This window comes from Channa argus, chromosome 2, assembly GCF_033026475.1.
Source record: "Channa argus isolate prfri chromosome 2, Channa argus male v1.0, whole genome shotgun sequence".
Lineage (NCBI taxonomy): Eukaryota > Metazoa > Chordata > Actinopteri > Anabantiformes > Channidae > Channa > Channa argus.
Genome location: NC_090198.1, coordinates 13,488,944 through 13,501,240, shown reverse-complemented (window position 1 = coordinate 13,501,240; position 12,297 = coordinate 13,488,944). Strand labels below are relative to the sequence as shown.

General features: G+C 39.4%; 1 protein-coding gene across 11 annotated transcripts in view; it reads left to right on the top strand.

Moving 5' to 3' along the window:
• lrp4 (low density lipoprotein receptor-related protein 4) overlaps positions 1-12,297 on the top strand; it is a 91,757-nt gene that overhangs the window by 68,817 nt on the left and 10,643 nt on the right. For all 11 annotated transcript variants that reach the window (XM_067495603.1, XM_067495597.1, XM_067495596.1 and 8 more), the window contains 9 exons: positions 270-389; positions 552-677; positions 2,123-2,248; positions 2,796-2,930; positions 3,432-3,557; positions 3,972-4,202; positions 4,740-4,896; positions 5,419-5,636; positions 10,495-10,671. In XM_067495603.1, the coding sequence (XP_067351704.1) occupies positions 270-389; positions 552-677; positions 2,123-2,248; positions 2,796-2,930; positions 3,432-3,557; positions 3,972-4,202; positions 4,740-4,896; positions 5,419-5,636; positions 10,495-10,671 (1,416 nt within the window). The remainder of the gene's footprint in view (positions 1-269; positions 390-551; positions 678-2,122; positions 2,249-2,795; positions 2,931-3,431; positions 3,558-3,971; positions 4,203-4,739; positions 4,897-5,418; positions 5,637-10,494; positions 10,672-12,297) is intronic.

The following is a 12,297-nucleotide window of genomic DNA, read 5'->3' as shown; positions in this document are numbered from 1 at the left end:
AAGAATTTGTAAATGCATGAATAAGTTATTTTTTATATCATATTTTATGTTATATCATTAGCCTATTTTATTACCAAAACTTAGACCTTCAAAACCTATTTTTGCAAGATATACCAAGAGACCAAGATAAAAAGCATGAATGACCATGAGATTTGGCCTACAAAGGGTTATTTTTAATTAATAAACATTGTATTAATTACAGCTGTGAGGTTTTCACCTACAGTGGTGTCATGTTTCTAATGTGTGTGTGTGTGTGTCTGTCTCTCTAGCTTCCCATCAGCCCTGCAGATCAGTTGAATTCATGTGCAGCAGTGGGATGTGCATCAATGCTGGCTGGAGATGTGATGGCGAGTTCGACTGTGATGACCAATCAGACGAGAAGAATTGCAGTGAGTTGCTGTTGAATAACTGAACAAACCACTAACTACCAACTATTGTGTATCTAAAAATATAAATGTGTACTTCATTCATGTGATTGGTAAACACTCAGAATATCTCAAACCACCTGTTTTAAGACTGAAAAAACAAAACTTGTCTGTGTGCATCTTCAGCCACATCCATGTGCACAGCTGACCAGTTTCGTTGTGGAACCGGACGCTGTGTCCGGTTGTCTTGGAGGTGTGATGGTGAGGATGACTGCTCGGATCGCAGTGATGAAGAGGGCTGTGAGAAAACTGGTAGGACTGTGGTTGTTATCTTGTTTTCAGAAGCTAAATATAACACACACTTCACTCGTAGTCATGACAACAGCTCCTAACAACCCTCCTTCACTGGCAAATTGACTTTTTTTTTGAGAAACACAGTTGGCTTTTAAGCTGCAGACTCATCAATTTGCCCTTTCTTTATTAATGAAAGGAATCCTAACCTGCGGTCGAAATGAAACTGACCTGTATAATGGCAGAGAAAAAAACAATGAATAGGGAGTTGAGGAAACAAGAGGGTGGAAAGTTTTAAGGGCTCTTGAGTGTTTTGACATGCTGAGATCTCTGCAAGGCTTTCAAACAAGATGGACTCAGTGAGAGAGGTTAATGGAAATGTAATATAAAACACTTGCTCTCCTAATAAAGGCTGTTGATATACTTTAGGCTAAAACTAATTTTATGTATGGTGCCATGTGTTACAAACAGTATTATATTGAGTAAAGGGCAGAGTTGGAGACAAAGAGTTGTTCTAATTATCAGTTACATAAATGTCCTATGGGGGGGCAGAGTTTGAGGTGAACAACGGCTGACACCTAGAAGGCTCTCTTCTTTACCTTTTTACCGATACTTTTTAGGAGCTTTCATTGCTCATTGTCATTACTCATTTATGTATTTAAAAATGACATCAACAAATGCATTATGTCATGTCAGTGTTGTTAAGGACTGCTCCAACTGTTGCATCATGATCCTTAAATAAGATCAAGATTCTGCGTGTGGGAGCCAGACTTGAAGAAAAGTCCCTCCTTCTCCCTCACTGTGCTCGTCCTTTTGTCTCTGTCTTTCTCACTCTCTCTCCACAGTCTTGTTACTACAAGACTTTGGAGACCTTTGACCTTCACCATCAAACATGTAGGAAACACCTAATGAAATGGTCACCATTTTAACCACCATTTTAAGTCCTCTTTTCTTTTGTTATCTGCTGGACATTAACAATCGTGGCTCCATGATTAAAAACTGAGAAAAACAGTACCTTCCAGGTTGAGATTAAACAATTAAAAAAAGACTTATTCCTAGATTTTCTTTAGCCTGATATTGTTGTTAAGTGGCCTATTTTTCTTCTGAAGCTTCAGGTCTAATTAGTTTAGTCAGCCATGAAGTGACAAGCTCAGCTCACAGTACAGTTGTTACTGAAAAGAAAGAGGAGCTGGGTTTGGATAAATGTAGATAAAATCTAATGTAGATTAACGTTTAATTTTATAAAACAACATAAATAATAAAACATACAGTACTATTTCTTCAAATTGAGAACCTGTTTTACATTACATTACAGCCCATAAATTACTCCACTGCCTGATATATCTAATACAAACAGAGATATTTAAAGATGGATATTCTAAATACAGCATACACACTGTAGAAAGTTCTTCGCCGGTTAGCAGATCTATGAAGTCTCACAGATCTATCATCACATCTTTCCACAGACAGTCCTCCATGTGCTCCTGATCAGTTTCAGTGTGGGAATGGACGCTGTATTGGCCAGAGGAAGGTGTGTAATGAGGCCAACGACTGTGGAGATGGGACTGATGAGCACCCACACCATGACTGTCGTGAGTATCAGCATCGCAGTGAGAAGACAGAAATCAAGTGTCCACAGAATATAAAGTAACCCTTACTTTGAAGGTGTGCTGTATTATATATTGATGTTTATTATAGTGACATGTTTTTTTAAATGATGTTATTATGAACAGATTTTACACATTACACTAACTTTAGGGGGATCGGTAGGTTTATACTTTTATTGTAGGATTACTTAATAATTGCAGTATTGTAGTTATTATTTGTTAGGATTTCAGAATTATTAGTTTTTCATAATTTTGTCTAGACTTGGTGGGTCTGGTCATGGAAGATGGCATCAAAGCATCAAAAACAAAACCCAGTGAAAGTACTCGGGTCTTGGTCAAGTTGAGACTTAGGCCTTAGATTTCCAAAGCTTTGACCAGACTGACCCACATCACCATTATTGGGCCTTACTGCTTGTCGGCTAAAGATATTTAACACCAGGGGAGTCAAATACTTTTTACAGTGTGTGGTTACTTTTATACTAAATCAGCAAGCGGTGTTTATGTTCCTGTAATATTTCCATGTGGTGTGCAGGTCCACGCTCCAGCAAGGGCAACTGTAACCAGAATAACGGAGGCTGCGCCCAGAAGTGTCAGATGGTTAGGGGACTGGTCCAGTGCACCTGTCACACTGGATACCGACTGATGGACGACAGCAAAGCCTGCCAGGGTATTTCTGTCTCTGTGTGTGTGTGTGTGTGTGTGTGTGTGTGTGTGTGTGTGTGTGTGTGTGTGTATACACATTACAATCTGACATCAGGGTTTGCATTGAAAGTTACTGAGCAGGCTGAGGGTGTTAATATTTGTGACCTCTGTGTGACAGTTGCCCCAGTCACCTTGTGTTAAATGTCATAGCTTTGCTTACTTTGTAATTATGTCAGTACTATAGCTTGTGCAGCAATGCTGCTCACCTCTCCTCAGCAGACTATGTGTTGACTTTTTTATGGCCCCAAAATAGTGTATAGGAAATGGAAAACATAAAAATATATAATTAAAAGAGTCATATTAATTAGATACTGGACCTTGTTATAAAAAAAAAAAAAAAAAATTAATTGACTGTCAAGTGTGTTCCAAAGTTTTAATAATGTTTTTACCTTCTAGCAGTTCTGTGCCTTAAATTCATTCTTCTTTTCCCTGCATTCTTGTCTTCTGCCTCTGTCGTCTGTTCCAGATGTGGACGAGTGTGCTGAAGAAGGTTATTGCAGTCAGGGCTGTACCAACACAGAAGGGGGCTTCCAGTGCTGGTGTGTTCAGGGCTACGAGCTTCGACCTGACAAGCGCAGTTGCAAAGCTCTGGGTACAAATCAATCTACTATGTGTTAAATTTGACATGTGACTGCAGAGAGTTGCCAGGGCCTGACCTCCAATAAAAACACAGTTGCATAGTGGTTATGCGTGCCTCAGTAGTAACTGTATCCATTCGACTGCTTCGGGCTCTTGGACTCAGAATGGATTCGGTGCATTCACCGAGTCTGGACTAGATTTAGATGTGCAGTCCGTCAGTCTGCTGCAAACTCAGGTCAGACCTTCACCCTCCACTGGGATTAATGGTTAATGTCATTAAAAGTTATTGGTCTCAACTAGAACTTATTACTCTTTCTTCTATTGTTTCAGTTTGTAAATTTTGCTACAAGTTTGGCTTCTAGCCCAATTCTTTTCCACTTCATTTCACATTGTCTCCCTTTCCGTCTGTCTTTTCATCTTCTCTTAGGTCCAGAGCCAGTGCTGCTCTTCGCCAACCGCATTGACATCCGTCAGGTTTTGCCACATCGCTCAGAGTACACTTTGCTGCTCAACAACCTGGAGAATGCGATCGCCCTGGACTTCCACCACAACCGTGAGTTGGTCTTCTGGTCAGATGTGACCCTGGACCGCATCATGAAGGCCAATCTCAATGGTTCTAATGTAGAGGAGGTCGTCTCCACCGGTCTGGAGAGTCCAGGTGGGTATGGCAGCCAGTATGATTCAGGTTCAGAGGGGAGAACACCATTTATCATTTATCCAATTTACTAAAAGAATCTGCTTTCTGTACTCTACTCGGCTGTCACTCACTTCATCCATCACCTTGTTGTCTTTTTGTGCTTTCCCTCTTACTTTCAGTGTCATATGTCTTTTGTTTTTCAGTTTTTCTTTTTTCTGCTTAATTTTTTGTCTTACAAAAATTTTATCTTAATTGTTTTTATATGTTCTATCTATCTTCTCCCTCTTTCTCTAAATTCAGTTCACCATGGCATTTTGATCGCATTGTGTAAACATGAATACAGTAAATACTACACACAATTAAACAAAAAAAGTAATGACATGAAGTAACAAAACAACTACTTACAAGTAACACTCAAAGGACTAGTTCAACACTAGAAAAAAGCTCTATCATTCTTATGTCTTCTGTGGGAAGGATTGAGCTCTTACTTGCCCAACTGAGGTGAGACAGCTTGAAAACGGATTTGTATACATTTAATATATTCTTTCTCTTCTATAGGGGGACTGGCTATAGACTGGATCCACGACAAGTTGTACTGGACAGACTCTGGGACATCCCGTATTGAGGTGGCCAACCTGGACGGGACACATCGCAAGGTGCTGCTGTGGCAGAACATGGAGAAGCCTCGAGCCATTGCCCTGCACCCCATAGAAGGGTAGGAGTTCAAACACACACACACACAGTTTGTATAATTAGTTGCAGATGGTTTAAAATATACATATCCCTTCTAGATGTGTCGCAGTTGTAGTGTAGCATAGTGGAGATTAAAGTTTGGCAGCACAGCCTTGCCCACAGGCAAGTATCTGTGGGGAACACTTATTTTATAAAACCAGCTGCAGAATGTGTTTTCTTCCACGGTTTCATATGGTGCAGTAGTAGGAGAGATTTGTGGATCACAAAAAATGTAAAGCTACAAAACCCTTTCAGCTTATAACGTAGCTTACAAGCTTAGGATAAATGAAAAGTGTCAAAAAAGTAGCTTTTCCCTCTAAGGACAGTCAGTGACTTTGGGGAGTACATGAATGACGAGGACAGGAAATATGTATTGTGCTTTGAATGCTGACAACAGTCTGTTTGCCTCTTGTCTTTAGTGGACATCATGAGTATTTGCTTATTCTTGAGTCCCACAAATGTAAACAGGTTAGCTAACCATGACTGTCTAATTTCCTTTTATTAGTAAGATCTACTGGACAGACTGGGGCAACACACCTCGCATCGAGTACGCCAATATGGATGGCTCCAACCGACGGGTCATCGCTGACACACATCTGTTCTGGCCTAACGGCCTCACCATTGACTATGCCGGCGGGCGGATGTACTGGGTGGATGCCAAGCACCATGTCATTGAGAGGGCTGACCTGGATGGACGCAACCGCAAGGCCATCATCAGCCAAGGTAAACTCCCACAGTTATCTTTTTTACTGGATTGTCAGAACTGATAAGAAATCTTATCGTTTCCTTTAATAAATTCCTTAAGAGCAAAGTACAGATATAGAATCCTGCATTATACCTTGTTTAAGCCTGTTTCAGACATGAACTCTACAAAATGTCAGGAGGATCAGGTTCTGACATTGTCTGGAGTTTCCCTTTCATATGTAGCTAACATTGGGACATAGTCCGTCCCAGATGCGTTCTCACTTGTGAAGAAATACTGTGTAATTGGGTAAGGGGTGGTGCTTGGGCACTTCAAGCACGGGGCAGAACATGACACAAAAAAAGCTGCGGAAGTGACAGGTGTTTTGCTTTGTAATCTGGTTGTATTCCACAGCATCTTGTGCTGTTTCTTGTATTTCCCTTTACCAACAGAAGTTCAAGAATTTCATTGTCCTTGTATGGTGTATTTGCTGGGTTTCGCGGCAGTCGCAGAAAATGGACATCATCAACATGCCCACTCACTCACGGTGAATTCTCCGGGGTATTACCTCCTCTATTCACAAATAAGCTTGGTAAAATCCGAGTAATGTCCGGGGCAACAGACTTGGGTGTTTGCGTTCACACATACACCTCTCAAAATGGAGTTACACTTTTATGAACTCTCCAAAATAAGGTTGTACAGATGATATTCACAGTATTATTATTGAAGACATGGTTTTACCTTTTATTTGGCCAGTGGAAAGCTCCACATGTGAAATAACAATGCCAAGCCCCCCAGCAGAAATTGTGAGAAAATTGGAAGGTTGTTGAGCGAGGCTCATTCTTCTAACCAAGACTCAGATGCCAACACCTATGAGACACCATGGGCTTTAACACACCTTCAGTATTTGACACCCAGAGTGGATTATTTTGAGTCTCACGCTACAGCTAGCTTGATTCCCAAAAGTTGCATATTGTAGCTTCTCAATGACCCTCCCTGTGCTTTCTCTATCTCCCAAACAGCCCTTTGAGAGTTCTGCACTGATCAGAATGTCAGAATGATGATATCAAATGATATCAAAATATCACTGGTCCACACATAACCAATCGAAAACATGTACTTATTTATACACAAACAAACAGAAACACATACATCAAGGGATACATACATGACATGTCACATTGATGCTGAATAATCAATGCCATATTTCCACTAAAAACCATATGCATGTGCCTAACAGTGACATTCACACACACTCACAAACAGATGCCATAAATAACAACATAAAGCTGTGTGTGCCTCAGGTTATGTTTCTGGTTCCTACAGTAAACTCACAGCTTGCGTATGTGTATTTGTTGCATACATGCGGTAGGAGTTGGGGATCTGGCAACGTAAGCAGGCAGGATACTCCTCTGTCACATACACTCGGGCCTGACTGTGAGTCCACATGTCGCAGTAACATATGTATTTTTCTGGTTTTCGTTATTGTTGTCATGCGTGTTTAACAGGAACAGCAAATTAATGAGGACGGATGCAGTTTCAGTAAGTTATTTCACCATTAAGCCTAACATAGTTGCCTTTAGAGCAGTATCCTATATTACTTACCTTTTTTTTGCACCGGTCATGACAATTTTCTATGAAATTTAGGATACTGTCCTGCCTAAAATTGAAAGAGTTTAATTTTGACTTGTCATCCTGAGGTGTTAGATACAGTTGATTTCTTAGCAGTGACTGAAAAACAGTTGTAAAGTGGATTGCGAATTTTAAATTGGTATTTTCAAGGTCATAAAATATGGATACAGTGTTTTCTAAAAAGCTTATGCAAATTGATTTGAGAGAACATTACAAATTGTGCAGTCTGGCCAAAGGTTCTACATGACAGAGTGGTTTCCAGATTTGGGATTTTTTTACTGATCAGGTGACAACGTGGTCTAGGCACAGTAATGGTCAAGAGTTTTTAAGAGCGAGAAAATAAAGAGGACAGGAAAAGTGTCTGGAGAGGGTGTGGGTTGATGTGTATGGGAAGTGGGTGTGTGTGCACGCGCACCTTCAGCCCTGTAAGCTCCCCTTAATGATGTGTGCTCTCTGGATAAAAGGGTGTAATTGGCCCTGTCCTTCCTCCACAGCCTCTGTTTGCTCAGACAACACAAAGGACAAATGGGATGTGTGTGTTTTTGTGCACATGGTTACAGTCTGAGCCACTGTGCCCAGGAATGTTAACGAGTGTGTGTGTCCCTACACCTATAGTTTTCTAGTTGAGTCATTTTTGCCTAATAAGTCCGTAGGATTCATCCTCTATGGATCACAGATGGTCTCAGTGTGTAAAGTACGCTTTAAGCAGGGCTTTCTAATTCTACCATTAATTGTTTTCAGGTCATTTTAAATCTTGCACTATTTATGTATGTTATTAGATGATCAGTCAAAATTGTTTACTTGCTTTGTCACATGAAAAGCTGTGAAAAAGACTAATAAACTGTCTGTACTGTACTGTACAGTGCATTTCACTGTAAACTTAAGCAACGTTCTGTCCAGCTGGATGAAGTGCTGTGTTGCTGATGACATGCAGCTAGTGTGACAGATTCAGTCTAGGCGTGAAATGACTGGGAGGTGCCACATGTAGGTTAAAGGGGACATTACTGTGAAGGCTGGGTGGGACGTTTGATGCCCCCGTCAGCCTGCAGCTGCTCCTCCAGCTGTCCCGGAAAGAACGAGCTGGGGGGAGATGAGGGTGCAGAGATGACAAAGAAGAAGGTGACCGTATCAAAAACAGGTGCCTTTTTAGATGCTGATGATACAGAGAAAGGCAAGAGGGTGTACTGTTGTCTCCCTTATGTTAGGATAAGATCAGAAAATGCTCACAGTCAGCTAGAATCACCTCACACACACCTGGACCTGTCTGAGACATAGGGACAAGGGAAAATGTAGAGGCGCCAGTTAAATTTTTTGCTTAACTGTGCTGACAGATTTTTGTTAATGTAAAATATAGATTTGGTAAAATAAAAATTTTTAGTACAGAAAAAGTGTTTTAGTGCAAGGAAAAAGTCATTTATGAGACAGCATATTGATCATTCAAGCATTTAATACTGTACAAAAGCCAAATTTCCACTCACTTGATCAGCAGAGCAGCGGTGGGCTAAAAAAACAGAAAGCAAATAAACAAGCATGTATTAGAATGTGGGTGTTATAAGTAATAAAAGCCTGTCAGATAAATCAGCTTTCCAAGGATAACAGGGCAACAATATGTATCAACAGATGCTGAGATGATCACAGCGAGTAATTGTACAAGAATTAGGACTAAGATATTTACTGGTCAAGATATTTTACAATTAACCTGTTGATGCTCTCTGGTGGACAAACTATGTAAAAACAACACAATGTCTACATATCTTTATAATTTTTTTATGTAATTTCTGTTTTACTTACTAGCTAAAATGTCTTGATACTAGTAGACCTCAACTAAAATAAAATCTGATTCTTTTTGTAGCCATGATTTGAGTGGTAAAGTAAATTTGAGGTGTTTTCACCCAGACTTTATAGTCATTAAACTATTGCTCAACAAACAGATTAAAATGATAAAACTTTAGTTTTATTGTATTTCCACAATTACTCTGATGCTAGTGGCTCATTATCATTCTGATCTGTCTCCAGTTTTAGCCATTTACCACTTGACATTTATGCTGTCCTGTAAAACACTGTCATTAAATGAGCACTGCTGTTTTAAAAAGCACTGTGCCAGTGTGCTCACCACACCACTACCACCACCACCACCGCAGCTCTGTGTAGCAGCAGAAATCACTTTTTCCATCCATTCAGCACTGTCGTCCAACGGCTGTGCAGCTACTTTGCTGCTGCAGAGTTAAGCAATGGAGAGAAAGACTATTCTAATTTGAATGAGTGTGGAGGAGTAACGCTGAGCAGATGTTCCCAATGGAGACAAATCTGCTGGAAGTTCCTTGTTACACATGCTATTAATTATGCCAGGTTTCTACTGATATGGACTTTGAGCACTTTTCTGCGTAAGCCAACAATTTGTACAGAGGTTTCACTTTTATGTAGTTTATTTACTTATTGTGTGGTTTTCTAATAACAAAGTAAGAAAGATTTGTTTTCAGTACTCTACTTCAGACATGATAGTTTTACTACAGTGTTTTTACTTTTTGGTGTTTACACCAAAGTATTTCTGTTACCTTTTGTAGGAAAACCTCTCATTTAGGCCATCAACAGGCCCTAAAACTGTCCATTTACAACTTATAAGATTACTTTTGGATTAGATACATATATTTTAATTCTTGTAAATGGTAGAGAATAACTGTGATATATTGCAGTGTTTCTGATTACAATTACCCATTAAAATGATTAAAATGTACAAAGTCATTAAAATGTCATTGTAAAGTAAGGCGGGAATTGGCCAAAATCTATCCATTATCAGCCTCTTGTATCAGTCTGACATGGTTTAACGGCTGCTCTTGATCTTACATTCAGATTCTAAATGGAAAAGTCGCATTACTTAAGGAAACCCATGGGGTGCCTCTGCTTTTAGAGGTTTTGGCCACAACTAAAACGGCTACAGTACATGCCGATGAGAGCCAGAGTAATTGAAAGCAGCTCTAAATGGGGACAATATGACATCAGCCAAGCCCGCAGCGCTGGGAGGATGTTTGTATCATGTCGGTGGAACAAGGCAAATGCCACATTTGCTCTTTGTCTGATTTTTGTATTTGATAAGAGGTTTCGGAATCTCAAAGTGAACCTTTCCGAGTTAGTATTTTTGCTCATTATAAAGCTGTAAACCTTATACTTTGTTTACTTTGATTTGATTTTCTCTTAAAGAAAAAAAGTGCTTCTTGTTTAATGGAAAATGTCTGCGGCCTGTTCTAGCTCTGTTCTTTCTCCCTTTAGGCCTGCCCCACCCATTCGCCATCACTGTGTTTGAGGACAGCCTCTACTGGACTGACTGGCACACTAAGAGCATCAATAGTGCCAATAAATTCACCGGCAAGAACCAGGAGATCATCCGCAACAAGCTGCACTTCCCCATGGACATCCACACCCTGCACCCTCAGAGACAGCCGGCAGGTCGGTACACAGCTGGGTCAGCAGCTAAATGCTGAATTAAAGTTTTAAATTTGCTTGCTTTTTGCAAATTTTTCTCTGTGAATAATTAGTATAAGTTAGAATTAGCTGACAGTTAGCAGCTGGTTGAAATTGCAAGGTAAATTCCCTTATTTATATAATACAATAGTGTTTCACTGAAATTGTTGCAACATTACTGCAAGGTCAAAATGGAACTACACAAATCAGCACAATAAAAAACATTTTTCTAGTTTCTTCACTTGGACAAAACCACAGAATTGTCAGTGTCATCATTTCATTGAAGTCACAATATGTGACTTGGCCTATACAGATTCTATACAGATTTCAGTGTTTGTGTTTTTTTTTTTTAGTTAAAGAAAAGCTCTGACAATAACACAAAGTACACTAACAAAGTGCACGGAGCACTGGAGAGGTATTGTTCATGTGGCTTAGTGATCATTTGTTTTTCCCCATCCCTTCAAATCTTTACGGGATGTGGTGTGTTTTAAAGTAATCTCTGGGTCAAAACAACAGACCCATTTGGGAAAACATACAAGTTTGCAACCAGCAGAAAGATAAAATGCTGAACAACAAACCATCAAACAAAAACTGAACATTACAGGTTGGAAGATGAGCTGGTCAGGGAGAGACATTTAAGATAGGAACCTTCTTTAAGAATATAATTGCACAGAGAGCTTAAGACCTTTATCACATGATGGTGATTGTAGTATAATAGAATGATTTAGTGTTAGATCCTGGGATGAAAATAGCCTGTTATAGTGTTTTATTAGCACGACAACCAAGAGTTGTGTTCTTTGTAAAAACCCATGTTAAATTTTGAGTTTTGGCCAAGAGAAAGTATGGTATCATGCTGATGAAATACCATAACAGTCTGACATGAGTTTGTTGGCACTTTTCTTTTTGTGTTGGTTGAGATTCAGTGATTCCTTTGAGTTTGTGTCATTGACAGATTTCAACTCCTCATAAAATAAACAAAGACGCCTCCGAACTCAAATGAAAATCTTTTCCAATATGAAACGTAAACATTATACACCCATGAGCCACTTCATTAGGTAGGGGCTGTTTAGTGGGTGGTGGAATTGTGCATTATATGAAGAGGTGGTTCTTGCACTCCAGTTTGACTCCCCTACTGAGTATGACCTCAATAATGACCACATAATAAAATTGTCACCTTTCTGACAGTTTCAACTTACCCAACAACTTACAATCTTGTAAAAGTAGAGACATAGCAGAGCTGCTGTGTTGGATTAGGTGTATCTAATGTAGCTGATCAGTGTTTTATTGAATACTAGTTAAAGGAATAGTTAGACAATTACAATTTTAGTTTTGTTTTATTAGCAGGAGTTACATGAAGAAATTATGCCACTTGTGTGTATGCTAAAATTGAAGCTACTACCAGAAGAGGATTGTTCTAGTGTAGCATGAGTTCTGGAAGCAGGAAGAAACATTTAATGCATTTTATTTTCTCAGTTTTGTTCATCTCTATCGGTCATCAGAATTTTAATTGAAAACATTTACAAAGTATGATATTGCTATCAATGTTTTGTATATAATTGCTACATCTTCAAATGTCAGCAATTAAATCAATGAGTAAAAAAAACCTTTCTA